The 24,770-nt window shown below is 35.4% G+C and overlaps 3 protein-coding genes and 1 long non-coding RNA gene across 5 annotated transcripts in view; 2 read left to right on the plus strand and 2 right to left on the minus strand.

Moving 5' to 3' along the window:
- Nucleotides 1-8,529: 8,529 nt before the first annotated feature.
- Nucleotides 8,530-9,355, minus strand: LOC18105702 (uncharacterized). Of its 2 annotated transcripts, none has more exons than XM_006374296.3 (3): nt 9,133-9,355; nt 8,955-9,027; nt 8,530-8,779 (listed from the first exon to the last, which is right to left on the minus strand). In XM_006374296.3, the coding sequence occupies exons 1-3, from the start codon at nt 9,241-9,243 to the stop codon at nt 8,628-8,630; spliced, it is 336 nt and encodes a 111-aa protein (XP_006374358.1). In that variant the 5' UTR covers nt 9,244-9,355; the 3' UTR covers nt 8,530-8,627. The 2 variants fall into 2 exon arrangements, with proteins under 2 accessions (XP_006374358.1, XP_024441770.1); XM_024586002.2 differs by having other exon boundaries at nt 8,946-9,027; nt 9,133-9,349.
- An 887-nt stretch (nt 9,356-10,242) lies between these two features.
- Nucleotides 10,243-11,696, plus strand: LOC18105699 (non-specific lipid transfer protein GPI-anchored 10). The gene is made up of 3 exons (XM_006374293.3): nt 10,243-10,916; nt 11,089-11,187; nt 11,374-11,696. The coding sequence occupies exons 1-3, from the start codon at nt 10,556-10,558 to the stop codon at nt 11,529-11,531; spliced, it is 618 nt and encodes a 205-aa protein (XP_006374355.1). The 5' UTR covers nt 10,243-10,555; the 3' UTR covers nt 11,532-11,696.
- Nucleotides 11,697-12,298: 602 nt separating this feature from the next.
- Nucleotides 12,299-14,302, minus strand: LOC18105700 (uncharacterized). The gene is made up of 2 exons (XM_006374294.3): nt 13,764-14,302; nt 12,299-12,649 (listed from the first exon to the last, which is right to left on the minus strand). Exons 1-2 carry the CDS (start codon nt 14,208-14,210, stop codon nt 12,476-12,478), a joined length of 621 nt encoding a protein of 206 aa, XP_006374356.1. The 5' UTR covers nt 14,211-14,302; the 3' UTR covers nt 12,299-12,475.
- Nucleotides 13,922-24,770, plus strand: part of LOC127904366 (uncharacterized) — a 42,952-nt gene continuing 32,103 nt past the window's right edge. Inside the window, exon 1 of the long non-coding RNA XR_008057479.1 lies at nt 13,922-14,072. This is a non-coding gene — a long non-coding RNA (uncharacterized LOC127904366). The remainder of the gene's footprint in view (nt 14,073-24,770) is intronic.

A 24,770-nucleotide genomic window follows, 5' to 3' on the forward strand; every position in this document is an offset into this window, starting at 1 on the left:
ATTGTTTCTCTGTAAGTCATTTTAGGGGCAAAATGTTCTTTCAGTTTGAGTATGTTGTTGGTTCTTTGTGTTGGGTTGACTTTCGTATGATTATGTCAACTCGATCAACTTTCTTGGCTGAGGAATACAATAAAACATGGACAAACGATGTGTCACTCAATCTCTTCATTAAAAATGAGTGACATGTCATTTACTTAAACCCTAAAAATTAAGGCTTTGTATTTAGGATTGTGATAAATTTCAATTTGGTCCTTATTATTTCAAATTAAGCTCAAACATCCTTAATTAAGATGAAACTAACTAATTTTATATAATTACGCCCCTGCCAAAATTAATAGAGATCCCCTAAGTCCAGCACCTCCCTTGTTTTCAAATTTATTCAATCTAGTCCCCAATTAAGCCTTAAACATTGATTTTCTTCAATTTAGTCTCTGGAAAAGTTTGGTACAACCCCTAATATGGCACACCTTTTGCAGAAAGATCCTTGGTCTTGAATGTTCTCAATTTGGTCTCCTTTAGCCTTCAAACTTCAAATTTCTTGCTATTGAACACCTGATTTTACCAACTTGGCCTTTCAAAGTTTCAATTGTGTCCCTAATCTTTCAATCTTTATGAATTGATCGGAATGAAGCCTCCAAACTTTATTTTTCTTCAATTGAGTCCTTAATTGAATCCATAAAACCCATTAAAAGTTTAATTAAGTTAGTATATTTAATTATTCTTGAGTCTATATTCATAATTGGATTACATTGTGAAACCCTCTAACTTTGATTGGTTGTGTTGAATTGAGTCTTTTGATATATATATAAAAAAGGGTGTCATGTATTCAGCAAGGGAGAGGGAATAGAGAAGGATTCCAGAGCAAAAGTGGAAAAAACTAAGGCTTGGTGTAGGGGTTTTAGAACGAGAAATTGATAAGTGTAGAAGATTAATTTATGACCTTTAAGTTTCGATGGAAAAGGAGGAACAACGTCGTAAGCATGAAAAACAAAAAAGGGCAGTCATGGTTATTATTTAAAAGTATGTGCGTAAGTGGTTAGTAAGACGTGTTTATTTGAAATCCTTATCAGCCACTATATCCATACAGTGTTGTTGGAGGCAAGTGTTATAAAAAAAAGGGATTCTTAAGACTTAAACAATAAGCGTATGAAACAATCATTATTCATATTAAAGATTCGAGGACGAATCTTCTTGAAGAGAGAGGTAATGATACGGTTCAACCATGGATTCGCATGAAGGGCCTTCAATTTTGTGCTTGGGTTTGATGGGGAGGCCATTCGGCCAAGATTGTGTTTTTCCTTGGAATTTAGCTTATGTTCCCTTTGGCTATGATGGGTTTTTGGCATGGGATAGTTTTAGTTAGCCTTTGTTTATGCATGATGACGGGTTCAGTCCAATCTCTTTGATGATTCATTCGGCCAAATCAGGTTAGCCCATGTATGGGTTTGATTTAGGCAACAAAGTTAGGAGCTTGTATTATGTCTAATTCGGATTATATTAATGAGTTTGAGTTTGGGTCACGTGGAGTTCAAAGTTGGCTTGGGTTAATTGATATGCTGGGATCCTTTTCTTACATGTATTAAACAATTATTCTCCTAAAATTGAAAGAGAAATTCGTTCATTATTATCTCTATTATTTAGAAGAATATTTAGCAACAAAGGAGGAAGTTTTCTAATCATGCAAGGAAACTAAAAGAGGTTGTCATATCTTAATCCTACACTTTGAAGGATTATTTAATTGTAAAGATTTAATTCTCCTAGTCAAGGAAGGAAAGTGATGGGTGACTCCAAGGGGAATTAATTTATAAGATTATTTTTCATGTTCTGAAGGGAAATCTTAGTCCTACAAGGAAAGAAGACTTTAGCAATTAAATTCTTATTCAGATTAGATTTCCTAGCATTAAAGGACTTTAAAAGTTGGTTAAGCAATCCTAGAGTATCTAGGAAGGTGGATCTCAACCAAAAGTTATTTAAGCTAGAAAATTAAGATATTTTATCTTGTTTTGTGTCACCAACAAGCTATTGTCCAGACTTGTTGTTTTCATTATTATTTCTATATTCGAGCTTAATTAATACTTTGGTTTTCAGTCGAGATCCAATGCTTGTTTGGATTGGGTTTGGGCTTACTAGTAAAGGTTTTGGGCTAATTTTTGTAAGTGGGTCAATTCAGTCCACAATGGTATATCCATTAGGGTTAATTTCTTAGAACTATTTAAACAAATATAAAGTCTAAATTTCAAAACCTTTGATGAATAATACTTTTGAACTTTTCAGTTTAACGTGTGAGAGAGATTTTTACATTATTTGGTTCTTGAACAAACTGAATCTGACTTATTAAAGATTATCTGGCTTCGTGGCGTCATTCGACTTCATTCTAATAGTGTTGATACCTTGGGATTTGTTTTTATTGTGTCACACTCTTATAAGACCTCTTTCGTCATTCTAGGATTAAATCACAATCTTGATTGTGGATTGCGTGATCATGAGGTTTGCATTAGATGGTAGGTCTGGCAGCTCGCTAGACCCATATATATTTGAGCTAAGCGTTTGGCTGAACTCGAGTATGCTGGGTTATTACTCTATCTCTTGTTACTCTTTTAAAAGAGAGGATACAGGTAAAAACAAAAAAATGCTTATCCATTACTTACCGTGCACTGCTTTTTCTCTATCAAATGTGTCTCTAACTTTACAAATGGATAACAAAAATCAAATTATGCTTTAGATTGAACTTGAGATATATCTTTGTAAAATAGGCAATAACGAAAATATGTATACCTTGCATATCAAGAAGGGCTTTCCTTACTTTCCTGTAACATGCATTGCAATCAATGTTATAAGTAAAAACTATTCAAACGGAATACTTTTCTGTATTGTTTAAGTTCAATATATATACAAGATACATTAGGGTTCCCTTATAAATCAAAGACTGATAAGGAATGACAGCTAATTGAATGGAGATTGATACAAAACATTCTTACGTATCTTTCCTACTTATCTCAAGATACAACTTTCCTATTTACATCAAAACACTATTAATATAATTTCCAACACTCCCCCTCAAGTTGGAGAGTGAATATCAATAACTCCCAACTTGCACATGAGTTGTTTGAACTTCTCTTTTCCCAAAGCTTTTGTAAACACATCTGCTAATTGTTGTGAAGAAATCACGTATCGAGTAGCAATTTCACCTTGTAAAATTTTGTCCCGAATAAAGTGGCAATCCATTTCAATATGCCAAGTTCTCTCATGAAACATAAGATTTTTTGCAATGTGTAAGGCAACTTGATTATCACAATGAAGAGTAACAGGATCTGAAACTGACATATGTAAATCTGTTAATAAATGTCTTAACCAAGTAAGCTCACAACATGTACTTGCCATTGCTCTATATTCAGCTTCTGCACTTGATAAGGAAACTGTCTTTTGCCTTTTGGTTCTCCATGAAATTAAAGAATTTCCAAGGAATACACAATACCCAGTGGTGGAGCGGCGAGTGACAGGACAACCCGCCCAATCAGAGTCACAAAATGCCCTTAAGTGTAATGAGTTATTTGAATGAAGAAGCAAACCTTGACCAGGAGCTGATTTTAAATAACGAACAACTCGAAGAGCAACAGCCATGTGAGGTTGACGTGGTTCATGCATGAATCGGCTGAGAATGTGAACTGAATATGTGATATCAGGTCTAGTGATGGTTAAGTAAATTAAACGACCAACTAGACGCTGGTATATACAAGGATCTTTGAGCAATTCTCCTGTATTTGAAAGTCTGCATTCTTCCATAGGAAACTCAACTGGTTTGGCACCCAAGTATCCACTGTCTTTGATAATTTCCAAAGCATATTTGTGCCGGGAAATGTAAATGCCTTTCTTGGAACGAGCTATTTCAATGCCTAAGAAGAATTTCATATCACCAAGGTCTTTGATGCGGAAACGAGTATGAAGGAACTGCTTTAAACCTTTGATGGATTCAATGTTGTTCCCGGTTATCAAAATGTCATCCACATAGATCAATAGGATAGTAAGAGATGTGCCGTCTCTTTTGATGAACAAGGAATAGTCGGCTTTTGACTGAAAAAACCAGCAGCAATAACAACTTATGTGAACTTAAAGAACCACTGTCGAGACGCTTGCTTAAGGCCGTATAGTGACTTGTGGAGGTGACACACAATGTTTTCCCCCTGTCGCCGAAGACCAGGAGGAGGAGACATATATATTTCTTCCAATAAATCACCATTTAAGAAAGCATTGTTAACGTCTAGCTGATGTAAAGGCTAGTTCAGACTGGCAGCAATAGCAAGGAGGCAGCAGACAGTGACCATTTTTGCAGTGGGGGAAAAAGTATCATGATAATCAATTCCAGCAGTTTGTGTGAAACCCCGAGCGACCAGGCGAGCTTTATAGCGCTCAACAGACCCGTCAGCCTTGCGTTTGATGCGATACACCCATTTACAACTGATCGGGCGTTTGCCAAGGGGCAAAGGAACAAGGCTCCATGTCTGATTGTCAATGAGAGCTTTAAGCTCAGAATTCATAGCTTCCTGCCACTTAGGATCAGTCATAGCAAGTTCATATGAAGGAGGTTCCTCATCACGACTAACATTGGCAATATAACAGAGATGTGATGGAGAATACCGATTATAAGAAATAAAATGACAGAGAGGATACTTCGTACCTGGTGTAGGTGCAGACGAGGCCGAGAACAATTGGTGTGGAGGCAGAATCACCTGCGAGCAAACATAATCCTTGAGGCGGATGTTGGCTTCTCGAGGGCGTTGAGAACGGCGAAGTGGCTGATCAGGAATAACCAGAGTAGGTTCAGGAAAGACAGGGTCATCCGGCTGAACAGGGGTTTGTTGTGCAGCTGGTGGAGTTAATGGAGTAGAGGAAGGTGGCTCAGGAAGAGAAGGTACTGAGTCGGTTGGTGCAGGTGAAGAGGATATGGGGGGCTCAAAGGGGTCGATGATGACTGATGAGGGAGGAAGATAGGAATAAGAATCAGACAAAATAGGAAGAGGAATAGACAAGGCTGGTGGATTGTGTGCTGGAGGATTGACTTGTGGTAGATGATAAAAGGTGTCTTCAAGAAATACCACATCCTGATTGGTGAAAATTTTCTGAGTAGCAAGATCATAAAGTTTGTAAGCCTTTTGTCCCATAGGGTAACCAAGAAAAATGCATTTTGTGGCACGGGGAGAAAATTTTGAGGATGGATTGACTATGGTTGCAAAAGCAATACATCCAAAAACTCGCATGCGAGAATAATCAGGAAGTTTGTTGTAAAGAATCTCAAATGGTGTTTTTTTTGTGAAGCAACAGAGTAGGAAGGCGATTAATAATATGGACGGCAGTAAGAATACATTCTCCCCAGAAAGTAATGGGTAAATGAGATTGAAAACGTAGAGCGCGAGCAGTTTCAAGGATGTGTCTATGTTTGCGCTCAACGACACCATTTTGCTGAGGTGTATATACATAAGAGTGTTGAAAAAGAACACCTTCCTCAAGAAAAAAAATTTTTAATGAAAGAAATTCAGCTCCATTATCAGAACAGAGTTTTTGAACTTTTGTATTGAATTGAGTGTAAACATAATGAAAAAACTGACGAAGTAGAGTTTGTGTCTCACTCTTGTTAAGCTTTAAAAAAACCCATGTAAAACGAGAAAAATCATCCACAATGGTCAAGAAATAAAAAGCACCAGAAATAGAAGGGGTTTTATAACGACCCCAAATATCACAATGAATAAGAGAAAAACATTTCGAAGTTGAAATTGAACTAGAAGGAAAAGGTTGACGAGTTTGTTTTGCCAATGGACAAACGTCACATTTATGATTGGAATCAAAATTAAATTTAAGCAAATTATCAGCTAAAAATTGTAAATGATTAGAAGAAAGGTGACCCAATCGGCGATGCCAAATATTGGATGAGATAATCAAATTGCAAGCAAAACGGGTCATCACGTCGCTTACCCACACCAATCATCGTCCTTATAGCCAAGTCCTGCAAAATACACCAAGATGGAAAAAAAGTCACTGAGCAATGTAAATCATCGGTTGTCTTACCAACAGACATAAGATCAACTTTAAAGCTTGGCACACAAAGGACATTATTCAATTGAAAAGAATTGTTAAATTGAATTGAGCCAATCACAGTAATTTTAGCCACGTCTCCACTAGGTAAGGAAACAGGTGCCAAAGATTGATTCTTGTCGACATGCTTTAATAATGTGGGAGAAGAAGTAATATGATGGGTTGCCCCACTATCAAGTATCCAGCGATTGTGAGCAACCTGTAATAAACCTGATGTATGTTTGAAGGTTGAGTCAGCAACAACATTAGCCTGTGGAGTGACAGGCTTAGTGGTCAAGGCACTGAGTATCTGAACATATTGATCCTCAGTTAAGTTGGGCAGAGAGACCTGGAGTTCCTGAAAAGTGGGATTAAAATCCACTTGATTTACAGAGGGGTTACCAGATGCAGAGTGTGAGTTATGCCTGTCATAGCCTTGGCGCTGGTGTGGTGCCTTTTCTTTACTTTTTGGATGACCAGGAGTGTAGCCAATTAATTTGTAACAGGTTGCTTTCCTGTGATACATATCACCACAGTAAGTGCACTGAAAAGGCTATTTATTACATGAATTATTTGATTGATTCCCATGAACTTGATTATTGTGCCGACCCTTAGACATGTTGTAATTGCCACGCATAGCCATGACTGCTGTATTTGATGGTATGGTGACAGCAGCCCCCAACTCTCGTTGTTTTTCTTCCTGCACAACAGAGGCATAAGCTTGACGAACCGATGGTAAAGGGTTCATCAGTAAAATCTGACCTCTTGCACCTGAATATGACTCATTGAGTCCCATGAGAAACTGTATAAGTTTGGTTCGATCATTCTGCGCACCACAGGTACATGTTTCTGAATTAAAGGATACAAGCTCGTCCCGGCCATAAACCCTTCAATTTTGTGTAATATGCTGCAACTGACATCTGACCTTGCTCAATCCTGTAATTGTCGCGCTGAACCTGAAAAATACGGGGAGCGTTCCCTAAAGAAAATCTTTCACGAAGATCTTCCCAGATAGCATGAGGAGTGTTGCATGAAAGAACATAATCGGCTAACTCTGGTTCAAGAGAATTTAGGATCCATGAAAGCACCATGTCGTTGCAGCGCTGCCAAAGGGCATGTTCTTCAGGATTTGAAGCCTCATGGGGTTCTTTGATTTTGCCAGTAATAAAACCTGTCTTATTCTTGGCACTTAGAGAAATTTTCATGGCACGGTGCCAAGAATTATAGTTGTCACCATTCAATCGTTTTGAAACAAGAAGCAAACTAGGGTGATCTGAGTGGTGGAGGAATAATGGAGAACCAAGGGTGCTGGGAGCAGAGGATGAATCGCCAGAACTCAAGAAATCAATATCATTAGCAGCCATGATTTTGAAAGAGAAAAAATAAGGCAAGGCAGAGACGCAACAAACAGATGCGTTGAAGAAGAAGAAAAAATAGGGTTAGGTTGTAGCCTGCTCTGATACCATATAAGTAAAAACTATTCAAGCGAAATACTTTTCTGTATTGATTAAGTTCAACATATATACAAGATACATTAGGGTTCTCTTATAAATCAGAGACTAATAAGGAATGACAGCTAATTGAATGCAAATTGATACAAAATATTCTTACGTATCTTTCCTACTTATCTCAAGATACAGCTTTCCTATTTACATCAAAACACTATTAATATAATTTCCAACAAATGTTGATCCTAAGCACCATGCAGAAAAACTGCATAAGTTCGTTAACAAATCAGAAAATGCGATAACTTCAATCCAAGTTGCCGCAAAATGCTTGCCTAATGTGTATATTGTGTGATATATGGCATTTTAATGTTGCCTTTTCTGTCATGAATATTTAACTGGCTAGAGAGGAGATTCTTTTGGAATCCAAACGTGTCGATGCCAAACGGACGATAGAAAGGCAAATGAATGGGATATCTAGATTATGAAGTATCAGCACAACTTTTTATTTTATTTTATTTCTTATTATTTTTGGAATCTGATTCTCCAGTTGTTAATAGAGAGGTAAGGCGTGGTGATGGCAGCGTTGTTTACCCGTTGTTCTTGACTTCTTTGCATTGTTTTTAATATATATTGCATGAACAACAAAGGAGAGCATCCCTTTAATGTATATACTTAATTCTTCTCCCGAAAGGAGAAAAGCGGAATACAAGGGAGAAACAAATTAAAACTCTAGTCTTCTCTGCTATATTCTTAACTCTATAGATGCTGCAAAAAATGAGGGAAGTGGTCACCAATTATTAAGGCAATCCTCATTTTGTCAACAAGCACTTTGCTGCTTTCAACTAATCAACAGGAATAGAGGATGAAACCAGAACACTTGACACTCATCATGAGTTGAGTTTCAGGAGTTGGTTTTACATAATTTAAAAGGCATGAAAGCGTAAAAATGTCTCATTGAGGTTTCTACTCATTAGATGATTTAATTCTATATTGTAAGGCATTATGTCAGATTAGCTTACAAATCCAAACACAACAGACCTTGCTTTATTAGTCCTATCATAAAAGATACAATAATAGTATTTATATTTGATATCATGCTGATTTTGAAATCAACTATACGTGGTAAGAAAGTAGAGGATTCCTTAACGTTTTGTAGGCTAGGTTGTTGAAGACAGCAGGGACTCTTGTCGAAGAACCTTCAGCGACAGATTTAGGAGTGAGTGTCACTTTCTTTTCTACCACATGCACCACAATAGATTCCAAATCTGCAGACATATATCCTCCATTAGGGAAATCAACTATGTATTTATGTGTGCATACACACTATATCTTCGAGTTAATGAAAATTTAGCATCTCTTTTAGTTGAATCTAAATGCATAAAATTCTTATAGTGTTGGGGACAAATTAAGAGTTGATCAATTAACATTTGCCTTCAATACTTGAAATTGCATCATTCACCCTCTTTTGGCAGCTGGGGCATCGCAATTCGGCTGCTAAAACAACTTCCTGAACCTACAACCATCACCAGAATTATTTACCATAAGTAAAAGCAAACAAGCTCCCTTATGTCTATGATCCATTTACATCAAATGAATCAGATCAACAGAGAGAACGCACCAGAGGTTTCTGCGAGGAGATAACAGGAGCTGAGATGATTCGACGAAGCGGTGGTCTTACATGTTTGTAGATTGTAAGTTTAGCAAGCCCCTTCTCAGCCCAAAATTCCATTGTAAGTTCATGGATTCATCCTCATGTTATAGCTAGTAGCAACCCAATAAATGGACCATTTTTTATAGAGAAATGATATCTTTAGTCGTTGAGACGGCAAAGTTGATTGAGATGGAGCATGTGATGGCAGAACAAATAGATGCAAGCCTAGTGCCATGTTGACAAGGGAATAAAGAGAACTTCTTTTTAATCCATCTTTTGTTGTTTAATTTTCTTTTGCCCCCTCCTCAATAAATGCACGCAACAGCCAGTGGGAGCAGATTTTACTGCTTTGACAGAATCAGATGTGAAGTTTGTACTTGATGTTATAGCTCGACAATTATACGTTTCTGAATACTCACAAGTAGCTGCTATATGTGCATGGTGAATAGCACTCAGGTTAAAAAATTACATCATCTATCTTTTCAATGGAAGAGAGTTCATGGGCATGCAGGTTACTTGAACTTTAAGATCTATTCTAAAAGCCTAAATTATTGTTTCTATAAGAAAATTAGGAAAAACGTTTTGTCCTTGGAGTTGAATGATGATGCTAACAAGCAAGTAGCTATTTTTCAAGAAGAGGCATCCCAAAAATTATTTCTACCATTTTGAAAAGGCTGAACACTTTTATGTATTATACATACCAGATCAAAACTTCCTGGATGTTCTGTCCTTGAAATTTAATCTTGAGTTTGAATCATTTGCCCCAAAGTTCAGACAAATTATTTGTAACAACAATTTACTGCCTTTCCTTTTGCATAAAGGCTATCAGGACCCCTGCTGCTATAATGCCCTCCTCCCATTAGCTCAGAGCCGCATATTTTTTGTTTTGAAAATTCAATATTCAGTATTGGATTTGATCGAAATTAATTTACTCGTAATTCGTATGGATGAGATATATTTTATCTTTATATATATATAATTAAACATGTAGTACGATTAAATAGCATGGAGGGCATACTCTCTACCTATAAGCATTGCTGTGAATTGTAATAGATAAAAGATTATACTTGCATGGCATTATTAATCCAGTTTCATTTTGAAGGAAGAAGATGAGACGCAGATCTGGTAAGAACAGCTAGCATGATCATGTCATTCGGAACTTGCACTAGTAAGACAATTGGTTCAAACATGCCAATTTCTAGTCTTTCAACATATCTCATATATATATTATCTTGAATTTAGATGTACAGCTAGCTAGTTAGGTGGAAGAAATGAACAAGAAGTGCATGTAGAACACACACCATGCATGTAACAACTCACACTCTAAATGCACTCTCAGCTTATTTAGTCATCTTTCTAACCCTAGATTTTCTATCCAAAACAGCACATCATGGCCTCCCTGTACTCTGAGCCTCCTACCATTGCAATTACTTCACTAGTTTTGCTTCTTCTCATTTCCCTTCCACCCACAATCCTCTCACAAAATCCCCCCATCCCCACTGACCCAACAGTAACTGATTGCACTCCAAGGCTGCTACCACTGGCCCCATGTGCCCCATTTGTTCAAGGCATCGCTCAGACACCAGTTCAACCTTGCTGTGACAACCTCAACCAACTCTACCAGGAGCAGCCTGGTTGCATTTGCCTCTTGCTCGAAGACACCAACTTGAGCTCTTTCCCAATTAATCGCACCTTAGCCCTGGAGCTGCCTGCTCTTTGCAACGTGCAAATTAACATTGCTGCCTGTTCAGGTATATAATATTCAATCTGAACATTCTAGATCATAGAGGCTGTTGTTCTTTACCATAATTCAAATCCCATTTTCAAGACTAGAAAGATTTAACTTTTTTTCTTTTATTTTCTCATTATGAATTTTATTTACTACTATGTGTGCTAAAACTTCGCAATTTCTTGGTGAATCAGGGACCCCTCAGGTCCTCTCTAGTCCACCTGCTTCTCAAGTTTACCCGGGAGCACCCTCCAATTCTTCTGTTGGGAGACACACCGACTATTCTTTTGCTGGTATTCATAATATTAATTTGGCTTTGCATCCACTAATTTCGTTCTTAGGTGAACCCTTTATTATCATTACAGAATGATGGTCCCCTTATCAGTGTTCAGAAGTAGAAAGTGATTTTATTAACAATCTGAGTCTGGTTTTTTATTTTTCTTTCCTGACCATGCTTCTTGTTTTCTTTTGGAACTCAGCTTCTCCTGTGGTTGAAGGGGAGCCAAGATCCTCCATCATGGGAATCGGATTTCATCGGAGTACTGGTGTTAAGTTGGAGGCAGAAGGTTCCTTGATGCTTCTGGTGACTCTGGCAGTCGTTTCTTTATCAAAAAGCATTTCGTTGGGTCTAGGTTAATAATAAGCATGTTGTGTTTATCCTATATTGGTATTCTTAGTCTTAGTATTTGGGATAATACAGTGCTGGTTTTAAACAGTTGTTTCCTATGGATGATTGCACCTGTATTAGAAAGGTTAACCAGTTTGGAGTGTAAAAGGTAAGTGCTTGAACGGCATTTTTTAACCTCCAGTGATTTTATTGCAGAAGGCTATGCAATCATGAAATCGCAGCCAAACTACACGGTTGCTATACTTTAATCATAAGACATGAAACCTTGAATACCACCTCAACCCAAAATGCCACTTATCACTCAAAGTGAGCAGGAGTCTATGAAAATACATTTGAGTAGCAGGTAGACAACGAACAAAGAGAACAGCCGGAAATTACCTAGCAATTTTTTTGTCAAGATGAAAGTATCAATATGATTTTCCCATTCCACTTTGAGTTTTTTCCCTTACTTGAGAGACTCCGGACGCTACTTTTCCTAAGCTGCTTCGAGCTAACAGCTGCTTCTTTTCTTTGCCACGAATGGACGTGCATATACATACAACTTGAATATCTTGAAAATGCCGAGTCTTTAACCATTTCTTCCCAAAAGTCCTATTCCAAATAATTTCCCTTATGGTTTCCCTAGTTAAGAATGGAAGAATTAGGTCAAATCCCCCCTTCCTATCAACCCTCAAGTTTTCAGTTGAAAACTCTTTCCAAGTTCAGCAAATCAGAAGACTCGCATAGAAACTGAAAGAGAGAATTTCAGACAACCACACAAAAATAGTGTGTGCTAGTAAACTGAACTCATACTAGGAATTTTTCTATATCAATATCTCACAAAATAATTACATACATACATACATTTGAAAAGTTACAAAATAGAAGCATTACCCTGTCAATCAAGGACATTCTTTTGTAGGATCTATATCATAGTCCAGAAGTAGAGATTCTTCACATTCATTATAGAGTGACTATTCCAAACTAGGTGCCACCTCAGTTGGATTGGAGTCGAAGACGTCAGAATTAGATGCTTCAGGTTCTTCTAAAAGATCCCGCGACTGGATTGACTCTTTGTATGCAGGTGTCTCCTTAAAATCCGCTGCCCCTCCATTGTACGTAGCCACGGCAATCCCACATGCAACTAGCTGACAAAGATAAGTAGAACATTAGCCCTGAAGAGTAACAAAGAAACTACTTCCACTAATCTAAACTGAGAGAGGAATCTACTACTGGAGATAAAGTAGCAGAAATCATTCACACCAATTAAAGCTGCAAGCCAAAAGTCTTGAATAGATAGGCTTCTATAAGAAGTAGCTTCAAATTTTTCACTATCCAAACTGAATTAAGGGTTCTCAGCCGTCGTAAGCTTGACATGCACAGAGGTCAAGCAGAGATAGTTTCCAGCTTCCATGCGCTTATTCTTTTTTTTCTTTTCTTTCGGAAGTGAAAGAAATAGTAAAGAAGAAAACTTTCATAACCTTGGTCATAGCTAGTCAAATAGCAAGAAAACCAGTATTCCGTGTTAGAAAATTCTATCCTCGAATATCCAAAAACATTTCTCTATCTGTATCTTCTCTTCGTATTCGGTTTCCATTTTTCTTCCCATTTTAGCCAGATCATGCACCGGTAAAAGTAAAACACAATCAAATGTATTAAAGAAACAAAGGATCACCCTTTTATTCTTCCATTACATTACATTTCATTACATAATACCAAATGTATCCTAAATTCATACACAAATGGAGTACTAATTTGCAGCAACTTGAAACCATACAAAAAATCTTCTACCCATTGATTTCTAAGAATTGTTGGAGTATGTCTATAAGTAGTTGATAGTTGTAATTGCATATGAGATATCTGAGATCATAACAGGGACAGAGAACAAAAAGTTCCTAGATCACATATAATAACAACTTAAGTAATCATTCTCGAAAGTACAACCAGTACTCTGAATCTCAAGTCTAAAAACTAAATTTTCTTTACCCACAGTTTGTTGGGCAATGTTAGAAACAATCCACACTCAATTGACTATAACTAGATTCAACTTAAATTTCTAGTGGTCAATAGATTCACCCCGTCAATAGCATAGGATAAGAAATTGGTAAGTTATAGTCGTATTTACAATCTTTTTCAAGCAAAAAGCCAGAAAATGGAAATATACGATGCATATGAGGCAAATAACTATAATTAGCAGCAGAAAGCCAGAAACAAGAGCAACAATACTTGAACAAAAGATAAAAGTAGACAGGCATATCATACCGCAAAAACAATACCAAAAGCCCACATATATTGCACGAAGAAACCAAAACCATCCCACTGTGGGCCTTCCCAGAAATCAGGCTCATCCCCAGGAAGCTCTGGCAAGAAATAGCCATCATAATTCTCACCAACACTTGTGCTAACATTTTTAACTTCACCATTAACATTTTCATCACCACCACTACCATCCCTTTTATTCTCTTCTTGGTCTTTGGTCGAAGTAGTTGAGCTCCTCCTGTTCTTGCTGTCAAACTTGCCAATTCTAGAGACAGAGGAAAGTTTCTTGTTGGAAGCTGAGACTATATGGAGGTGATCTTGAGGTGATCTTCTGAGTGGAAACAGGAATTGAGGACGGCATGTAGTGTGGGTGTAAGGGTGGTGTCTCGTGGGGTTGGTGTAGAGGATTCTGCCTCCACCACCATTGCCATTGGCTATGAAGAGAGACATGAATTCGGGGGCGAGTGAGGGGATGAGATTTTGTGAACTATGGAGACTAGTATTGTGAGGATAAAATGCAAGCCTTTTTCTGTGTTCCTCTCTAGTTTTGTGGGCTTGGCTTGAACTGGTTGGCGCAGTCTTTATTGTGCATTAAAAATATCACCGTGTAACTACTTTCAATTGGGCCTAAAACTGTGTTACTTGTCACAATTGTTTTTGCAAACACATAGCAAAAAAAAAAAAAAACAATTTTCCTTTATTCTTTTTAGTTTTCTTCTCTTTTTTCAGTTTTTAATGAAAAATAAAAAAAAATACATGTTCATTTCTTAAAATTTCATAACATTTATCCAACTCAGAAAACTAGAAAATATGTTTATATTATACTGCTTTTCATTCGAAAAAAAATCGTATTCAAATTAAATATGTTATCTATGATGTTTTTTATATTTTGATGTACTTAAATATTTTTTTTCCTAATCTTAACGGTATTGTCCATTTTTTAATTTATTTATCATTATTCTGAGAGAAGTTTCACCTAATTAAATTGAATGAAATGCAAGAATAAACACAATAAAAATAAAACATTTTCACTATTAAATTTTTATTAATAATAAAATTCAACACAGAAACAATATTAATTAAAATATAATAAAATTATTAAATTATTTCAAAGAACAAGAGAAGAGAGAAAAAATCTTAAGGGTTGGACCATTTAAAACAATCATAGTATATTTAAAAATTCAATTACAATTACAAGAAAGATTCAGTCAGAATTCCTCTGTAAGAAGATCTTTATCTTAAAAATTAAAGGTGTATTCTTGTCAATTCATTTTAATACCCGGAATATGCATTACTTTGTAAAATTCATACTCCAAATATTAATTAACAAATTGATTTTTATGGTGTTTTTAAAATTTTAGTCAAATACTAATGGATAATCACAAACTTGTTGTGATACCCATTACTATATTTTTTTTCATATTTTTTAGTGATAAAAATGTAATTTTTTATTTTTTATGAAGTATGCAAGAAAATTTCATAATTTGATCGAATGCAAAAAAATAACAACATATTTTTTGTATTTATTTTTCAAACAAGGAATTTATATATTTCATGTATTTTTTTCTAAATGTTTTAATAAAGAAAAAAATGGCAAGTATATTTAATAATGGGCCAGTACCTTACATTCTAATTTACATCCCAAATATTAAATAAAATAGTTGGAAAATTTTAAAATAATTGATGACGAACCCATAAATAATTTTAAAATAATGCCTGAATTTCTTTAGAATTTTTGAAAATTATTTGAGGTGAGTTTGGATAAAGCATAAAATATGAGAAAAAATAAACGCTACTGAAAAATCAGTATGACATGTTTTCCAAACACGCTCTTAACTAAAAATTAAAGGCTTTAAAATATAAGAACAAATTATGATGTTTTTTTCTCTGAGAATTTTAAATCAACCAAATGCTGCTTTAGCAACTAAAAAGAAAATGCATAATGAACATCGAATACAAACATCTAATAAACATAATGAAAAGGGAGGGGGTGTGCTCATTAAGCTCCACCCTCTCATCAAAGTTTGAGGAATACCTTAACAATGTAGCCTTTTTTGCTTGGAATTTTTGGCTCCTTCCTCAAGCTTCTAGTCCTCTAGTATTTCTACATTTACTCTTGAACTCAAGAGCTTTGCCTTCTACCTTTTTCTCTCCATTTCTTATCAATCTTTCATAGCCCTTCTATCAAGAGACTTTTGACGATTTAATACTCTAAGTTTTTCTCCGCCTTTTCTATGTGATTCTCTTCCTTTTTCCTCTGTGATTTCTTTTTCTTTATAACTTTAAAAGGCAGGTAGTTTTAAAATCATTTGTGGGTTTGAAGGTGGTTTTTCAAAATTAGATCATAGGAGATTACTTTCTATTTTTTTTCTTTTTTTTTTGTTAGGAGACGATTCTTCTATCTTATTCTTTTATTTTCCAGCTCTCTAGATGTCTAACAAACTCTTGGAGCTTCTAGAAAAAGTTTGGAACTTCATAACTAAAGCTTGGCAGAAAATGGCTGATTGGGGGTGCATTTTTCATGAATTAATCATGGTGAATAGAAGGTTATTGAAGCCAACCAAGTCATAGATCCTGTAAGGGTGGTGTTATTCTTCAACTAGGATCAAACCATGATTGATTTGGTGGCCTGTAGTTTTCCCTCCATTGATCCAAAGTTAGGTGTAACACTACTAAATTTGACTGAATCAAACAAGACTGTCTTGAGAAAAGAAGTTGAGGGTTTCCATATGGCAAGTGGAGTACAAACACTGAACAAGGGTGACACAAACTTATAGAAGGGAAACTCGTCTATTAAATAGTTGTGGTTAAAGTTTGTAAGGTGGTCGAAGAAGCTACATTCATTTGCCTAAACATAGAAACTCGATTAGCCTTCTCGGCCGAGAACGACAATAAGAAAGGGACAAACATGTCACTCAATCTCTTCATTATAAAAGAGTGACATGTCATCTGCTTACACCCTAAAAATTAGGGCTTACTAATTGGGATTTTGTTAAATTTCAATTTGGTCCCTCTTATTTCAATTTGTCTTTTACAAAGTAGCCCTTGTTTTTTTATTTGTTCAATATAGTCCCCAATTACTCCTTAAACTTTGATGTCCTTCAATTTAGTCCTTGAAAACATTTGGCACAACCCCCAATATTACGCGTCTTTTACAGAATGGTCTTTTGTCTTGAATTTTTTTAATTTGCCCCCCTTAGCCTTCAAACTTCAAATTTCTTGCAATTGAACCCCTTATTTTACCAACTTGGCCTTTCAAAGTTTCAATTGTGTCCCTAATCATCTAATCTTTACGAATTGATCTGAATTAGGCCTCCAAACTTGATTTTTATTCAATTGAGTTCTTAATTGAATCCATAAAACCAATCAGAAGTTTAATTAAGTCTTAAACTTAATAAATTCTTCCAATTTTGGTCAAGTTTGGATTTCAACCTCAATTTTCAATTGTGTTCCTAATCATTTAATCTTTGCGAATTGATCTGAATTAGGCATCCAAACTTGATTTTTATTCAATTGAGTTTTTAATTGAATCCATAAAACTAATTAGAAGTTTAATTAAGTCTTAAACTTAATTAATTCTTTCAATTTTGATCAAGTTTGGATTTCAACCTCACTTTTCTTTTTTTCTTCATCCCATCTTGTCAAAATATCCCAATCTGTCCATGGTTTCTGATTGGGTGACTTGCACGTGGTTTGTGTTCAGATAACTTGCCAATGGAGAAAAATATCTAAGATTCTCCACACATGATGATGTCTTGGATCTTTTTATGATGAGTTTTGACCTTCTTTCTTTCGAGATGTTTCATCTTTTTTTCATGCATTTTTAATCATACCTGGACTAAATTCTTGATGGTTCAAATTTGTTGTGCTTTCGAGGAACCTTCCTTAAAAATTCTTGAAAATATGCTTATGATATATATGTATGCATTTTACTTGTTTTGAAATATCGGTCCTTCTCTTTTTTATCAACTTCTTGAATTATTCTAATTGTTTGGCTATTAAGCTACTTGAGCTAGCGTGTAGATCTTTGCGCGATCTCACTATTCCTTTAGTGACTATTTTTAGAGTTTTTGACCTTATGGATTTGAGGAAACAATTTCATGCTTCAAATAGTTTTCTAGAAAAGTTTGAATCAAAGTTGCCCACTACCTTCTTAATTGTTATGAGAAGAACTTTACTTCTTTTTAGATTGTCCGTTGTCGTATCCTTTCAAATGTACTTATATTGGTGACTTAAGTAAATGATACTTTTCAAAAGTCGTCCTTTATCTTATTGATTCTTGGGAATAAATCCTATTTGTAGCAGTTGTCAGACTTCTAACCTTTTTTAATTTTGAAAACCTAAGTGATTTTGATGTGCGCTCAAAATAATATCTTTAAATTATGCAATTCTCTGTTTTTTTAGAAATGAAAGTTTTTTTGTTCATTGTGTTTTAAAGGGTGTTTGAAATTGGCAAAAGTATATGGTAAGGTAACCATAAATTTAGTATAGGTTTTCTTATAGTAAAAGCTTGTTTTTCTTGGATGCTCATTTTATCTTTATAAATAATAACAAATAGTTTTGCCCACCATGCCATAATTATGATAAAATTTTTAACATGTTGAGGATACCATTTATCAATCCAAATTGCTTGTTTGCTTGATTAGAAAGGAGTTATAAAGGCATGTAATGTAGGTTGCGACTTTTGGTTATGAAATAAAGAGATTTATAGGCTCAAAGAGTATTTCAGGGTTTTGCAGACTTGGAATCATGTCCTTTTTTTTTTCATCGTGCTTCTTTGATTCGTCCCTTTTGATTGCTTTGATGGGGCATTATCATTTTGTTTTGACCTTGAGTTGATCATTTTTTTTCCTTTTAGATATGCTGGGGCATTTGGTTTTTTTGTGTTCTCTCACTTTTTTCAGGACCTCTCTTTGGCTTTTTTTATCTTTAAATTTTTTTCTTACCCCTAATGTGGGGTGTGATCCTAGTTAGGATCGATTCTTGATCTTTGGAATTCTATTTGCTCCCTTAAATGGGGTGTGATCCTAGTTAGGATCAATGCTTGGTCTTTGGAATTCCCATTTGCCCCCCAGTGTGGGTTGTGATTCTAGTCAGGATCAATTCTTGATCTTTGGAATTTCCATTTGCCCTCCCAGTATAGGGTGTAAGTCTAGACAGGGTTTTTGTGGAAGAAAAACTAATTTAGGCTTAAATGGGGATCACAAACGATATACTTAAGAATGTGAAGGGATAACAAAGATGACTTTTTTTCTTTTCAAGCACAAATGATCTAAATCGATAAATATTTGTCATCATCCAGTGTAATGGTTTGGATTTTTTTGCATAAAACTTTAAATTAATGATGAGTGAATCTTAGTATATATGATTATGCATATAGCTAAAATGTAGCTCATGATATAAGGTGTAAGTGATTTTCTTGTCACCTCAAGGTGGGTATTGCTTGATGAACAAATGTCAATATCATTTTAAGCAACATCACATTAGTTTTCTTTGAAAACCAAAATCAATCAAAAGTCTAAAAAGTTATTTATGAAAGAGAATTTGTTTTTTTCAAAAGCATTCTAAGCCGATGAGATCATGCAAGGTTTTAAGGGATGTTTATTTCAAAAGGAGGGTATATGGAAAGAGAATTCCTAGCCAAACATTATTTTATTGATGAGAACAAATTACACAAAGTATTTCTTTATAGAATCTGAATTCATAGGCTTAATTACATCTTCTATATCCATGCTAGTTAAGATCAGTGCCCCTTATGAGAACGCCTTTTTTTTTATCGTATAAAGGCCTTCATATTTTAGTGCTTACTTGTTATGATCTTTATTAGGCAATGGTAGAATTTTTCTTAACACCAAATCATCTTCTGTATATTCTTTCGACTGAATTTTCCTGTCTTATGTCTTAGATATTCTTTTTTGGTACAACTAGTGATGGAAAATTGTTGTTAGCCTCTTTTCACCTATAATTTTTAGCTAATTATATCTTATTTTTTTCCTATTCAGCTTCTTCTAAATCAGACTCCATCAATACTCTCAACCAAACGATTTCTAATTCCAGGGGCATAACCACTTTCATTCCATATACCAACGAGTAGGGTGTAGCATTAGTTGATGTTCTCATTGCTATTCTATATGCATGGAGAGCATGAGGGAGCATTCATACCAATCTTTATAAGTGATTACCATCTTTTGGATGATCTTCTTTATGTTTTTGTTGGCAACTTCTACAGCTCCACTCATCTTTGGCCTGTACAGGGATGAATTCAAATGCTTGATCTTTCATTTATCATATAATTCAAGGATTTTTTTCCATTAAAGTTTTGGGCATTATCCGTGACTATTTTTTCAGGCAACCCATATCAGCAAATCAGCTCTCTCTAAATAAATCTTTATGACAATTTTTTAAGTCACATGTATGTATGAACAAGCTTCAATCCACTTAGTAAAGTAATCAATTGGTACTAAGATGAATATGTTTCCATTGCTAACTTTTGGATTAATAGGCCCAATAACATCTACCCTCCCCCCCCATATTGTGAATGACCAAGGTGACATTATATTGAATAGTGGAACTGGTGATGTAAACACCAAAAAAAAAAAAAAGAGAAGTAAAGCCGAAATGACTCCACCATTTTTTGAATCGGCAGCAACACAGTTTTTTGCTGCTGATTTTTGAATAGGCAGCGATACAATTTTGGCTACCGATTTTTGAATCGACAACGACAAAGTTTTTGGCTGTCGATTTCTGAATCGGTAGCGGCACTGTAAAACCCAACAAAAATTAGTGTTGGATTGGCTTATCCTAGAGAAGAATTGGGATAGGAACCAGATATATCCAGCACCCAAACGCACCCCACTCATTTAAGAAGGGGTATAAATGCAAGGAGAGAGGGAGGGTGACCTTTCCTCTTCCTCAAACATGCAGCTGGCCCTCTCCCTCTTTTCCAAGATAAAACCAGCCAGCTGCATGTAACAAACCCTCTCCCTTTTCCTAAAGAGAATACTGAAACCGACCAGCTACATGCAGATCTCCTAGGGTGCTGCGTGAGAAGAGAGCTAGAGGGAAAGAGAAGTGACCGAAAACATGGTGGAAGCTGGAGCCTAGACCTTCCTCCAGAACCGACAGCAGCCATGGCTGCAGCACACATCCCTCCTTCAAGCAGAAAACCGAACCCAACCAGCCTGCATGCTACTTTCCCCGAGCGTGGAGTGAGAAGTGAGTAAGAAGAAGTAGACAAAACCAAAAACCTAGGAGAAAGAGGAGCCTAAAGGCCAGCTGGACAACAAGAGATGGAAGGAAGAAAACCAAAAAAGAGAGGGAGAGCAGGCCACCGCAACCAACATTGAACTTGTTAAATTTGTGAGGTATGAACCATACTACTCCTCCACTTGTTTTTGGGGCCTTAGAACTGAAAAAGTGAGAAGAAAACCTAAAGTAAATAGCCTAAGATTCTCACACCAACTGTTAAGGAAAACTAGACAAGGATAAGGGATGAAAATGGGGTTGAATGGGGGACCTAATTTCAGAACATTTAAAGAGGAATGTATAATTTTGAATGCAAAAAACTTAGAAAGCTGGTCGGCCATGGTAAGGGCTGGACAAAACATAGATTAATGGAAGTTGAATGATGAATGCCTTGCTTTGTGGAATTTGCAAATTGTTTTTCTATTTTAATGCTTTGATTACTAGAGACTAGTAATAAGCTGGTTGGGGGGTGTGATTAGTACTTAAAAGTGTATTTTTATCAATGTTTTATATCATCATTTTGCACTTGAAGTATCAATAACTCTTTAACTAGAGCATGTTTTATAACATCTCTAATAATATAAGATACCTTTAATTTATGGTAAATGTTCATCTTAAATGCAAGCCTATCATAAATCAAAGGATTGATTGATGAGTTTAACTACTGAAATTGAGAAGACAAAGAGAGGGCTAAGCTTAGAAAAGAGATGCTGGTTTAGTCCAAACTGGAACACCATTCGGTTATTGGATCATAACTGAAGTTGTAGAACTTGGATTTAGGTCTGGTTTATATGTATGGAAAGCTAAGACATAGGCCTAAAACTTTCATGAAGAGTCCAAGATTTAAAAGTGCCATTTTCTAGTTTAAATGGTAGCAGCAACGGAGAAGTCGGAATCTATCTTGCAGCCCAGACACTGTTCAGTGTTCAGCCCATATCTCGAGTTCTAGAAGTTCAAATGCATCGATTCTTGTTTTTTTGGAAATCTGACACAATTTCCCATAACTTTCATGAATACTATCTGTTCAAATTCTGATGTTAGCAATGACGTTTTGTTCAGACAAAAAGATAAGGATTGTCACCAAGTCAAGATATGGTCACCCACTCAACAATTAGTCATCAAATCAATAGTTCTGAATTTTAGCCTATAAAAGGAGGCATTTGCCATGCATTTAGGCATCTTGATTTTTAGATCAAGATCGTGTTCTTGCTCTTTCTCTTTATATTTTTGTAATGCTTAAGTTTTGCTTTCATTAATCTCTTGTTCATGCCTTTCATTTCCTTTATTATACTTATATAATCATGTTCTCCTCTTGTTTATTTATGTTTCTCTTATTCATAATGTTCAGCTAAGTTTATTAGTCAAGGTTAAAAGGTTACACTAATGGTGTAAGAATAAGTATAGTATAAACTCAACATGAACTTTAATGTTTGATACTAAGATGTTTTATATTTATTATCTTACTCACTCTTAATACATTGCTTGTTAAATGGTTAATCTAGATTTGTGTTGAACAACCCTTGGCACAACAAATACTTGGCACTTTCATAGCCCAACTGTATGGTATAACCGATGCCTGAGCTATGAAAGGAACTTGATTTGTTGTTAACATAAGTTATCACCATGAATACCTGATAATATTTACAAGTATTGGCATTACTCGAATAAGATAATTGATGTAATCATGTTAGCAATTTATAATCCGATTGGAACCTCATTTGTGTGTGGTTTCCAGTCAAGTAATAAAAAGAGTTTATACTATACTTATTTGAAATATCATTAGTGGATCCTCTAACATTGACAATTGTTTTATCTTTGTTTAAATCTTTACATCATTATCACATCCCAAAGCTCTCTTCAAATCTTTTCTTTTATTTATAATTCTATATAGTTCACTCCCTGTGGTTCGACCCCGGTCTTGTCGGGTTATTTATTACTTCGACACTCCTGCACTTGGGATAAGACATCAACTCTTTGATCGTGTCATATATAATTGTTAACTAGAAGATAAAACATGCTATATAGTTCAGTCTCCCTAAAAAAACCCCTTATTTCTTTATTGGTCTTGGGTACTAACATTTCTTGGATGTCTTTGACTTTATTTGGGTTTACCTTGATTCCTCTATTACTTACCACAAATTCTAATAACTTCCCAGATTTAACCCTGAATGTATATTTTGCTGGATTCAACTTTAACTATACTTCCTCAATCTCTCAAAGAGTTTTCTCAAAGTTTGCACGTAATCCTCTTCCATTTGGGTTTTGGCTATCATATCATTAATGTATACTTCAATCTTTTTATGCATCATATCATGAAAAAATGTTACCATCGCTCGCTGATATATGACTCCAGCATTTTTCAAACCAAATGGCATTACCTTGTACCAGAAAGTTCTCCATAGGGTAACGATGGTAGTCTTTTCCTTATCTTTTTTGGCCATCTTGATTTGGTTATAACTTGAGAATCCATCCATGAAAGAGTAAGTGGATTTCTTGGCAGCATTGTGTACAAACATGTCAATGTGAGGGAATGGAAAGTCATCTTTTAGGCTAGTTCTATACAGATCCCTAAAATCCACATATACTTAGATTTTATTACCTTTCTTGGGCATTACTACTATGTTTGATACCCATTAAGGGTATTTGGCCACTTCTAGAAAACTTTCACCCCACTTTTTTTTTTTACCTTAATTAGGATGTTTGCCTCATTCTTCTTAGTTTATGCTTTATAGGATTGCACCCCTTTATTAGAGGCAACCTGTGTACCACAATACTAGTATCTAGTTCAGACATATTGGCGTATATCCAATAAAACACATCAGAGAACTCTTTCAACAAAGCTACCAAACCATCCCTTTATTTGGGAACAATCTGCATTGCAATCTTCAATTCTTTTTTTTTCACACTTAGTGTATACATCCACCATTTCTAATCTTTCTTCCACGGTTTTTAAGGCCTTCTCAAACTGCTCAATTATATTAAAGAATTCTCTTATGTCTTCCTCTCCAAACTCTTCCTCATCTATAGCAATTGTGTTTTTATCAAGATTTGACTAATTATTCTCAATGTGATGAGTTTGCATGTTTATTGAGGTTTTGCTTTCAGATTTCCTGAAAGTGAAAATTGTTTTTATATGAAAAATGAAAGTAAGTAAGTGAAGGCAACACATGGAAGAAAAATGCATGATCTTATTAAAATTGAAAAGGGTGACTCAAACTCATATAAGGTCTCCAAACTAATATCTTGAGTCATGATTATCAATTGGGTGAACATAAAAACAAAAACAAAGAAGGAAAAGACTCATGGAAAGATATATAAACTAAGCATGTCAGATATAAGCATTCTTGGATGAAATTACTTTTAGAGAACAATCATGATATTTTGAGTCTCTCAATTATTTAGTTCTTCTCCTTCAGCCAGCTTCCTTACAAAACTTTCTGTAGGAGTCTCTTTGAGGGAGTTGATAATTGACCGGGGTAAGAATAGCTCAAAAGTGCTTTCATTAACTTTCTTAGCTTTTTCTAGACAATTGATTATAGCACTAACAATTTTTTTCTCCAAATCCTTTAGTTCTTGTCCTGCTCTCATCATATATATTGGTCGTGGGAAATTTTCCTAGATATGCAGAATCTTCAATTCTTCCTCAATGGGTTCCTTTCTCTTAATCCAAACCATTCTTTTTTCTCTTTAAATTCTTTTTGCCCTTGCATAGTCCTTCTTTAAAGGAATGAACCACAACTCAAATCTTTGATTAGTTGCTCTCAA

Source organism: Populus trichocarpa, chromosome 15 (assembly GCF_000002775.5).
Source record: "Populus trichocarpa isolate Nisqually-1 chromosome 15, P.trichocarpa_v4.1, whole genome shotgun sequence".
Taxonomy (NCBI): Eukaryota; Viridiplantae; Streptophyta; class Magnoliopsida; order Malpighiales; family Salicaceae; genus Populus; species Populus trichocarpa.

What these genes read in the sequence shown, in the direction of transcription:
- LOC18105702 (XM_024586002.2), bottom strand. Translation starts at nt 9,243, where the DNA reads ATGGAATTTTGGGCTGAGAAGGGGCTTGCTAAACTTACAATCTACAAA. An exon ending in TCTCCTCGCAGAAACCTCTG is followed by an intron (nt 9,028 to 9,132) that starts GTGCGTTCTCTC and finishes TGATGGTTGTAG; the next exon opens with GTTCAGGAAGTTGTTTTAGC. An exon ending in TGCAATTTCAAGTATTGAAG is followed by an intron (nt 8,780 to 8,945) that starts GCAAATGTTAAT and finishes ATATGTCTGCAG; the next exon opens with ATTTGGAATCTATTGTGGTG.
- LOC18105699 (XM_006374293.3), top strand. Translation starts at nt 10,556, where the DNA reads ATGGCCTCCCTGTACTCTGAGCCTCCTACCATTGCAATTACTTCACTA. An exon ending in TAACATTGCTGCCTGTTCAG is followed by an intron (nt 10,917 to 11,088) that starts GTATATAATATT and finishes TTGGTGAATCAG; the next exon opens with GGACCCCTCAGGTCCTCTCT. An exon ending in CACCGACTATTCTTTTGCTG is followed by an intron (nt 11,188 to 11,373) that starts GTATTCATAATA and finishes TTTGGAACTCAG; the next exon opens with CTTCTCCTGTGGTTGAAGGG.
- LOC18105700 (XM_006374294.3), bottom strand. Translation starts at nt 14,210, where the DNA reads ATGTCTCTCTTCATAGCCAATGGCAATGGTGGTGGAGGCAGAATCCTC. An exon ending in CTTTTGGTATTGTTTTTGCG is followed by an intron (nt 12,650 to 13,763) that starts GTATGATATGCC and finishes TATCTTTGTCAG; the next exon opens with CTAGTTGCATGTGGGATTGC.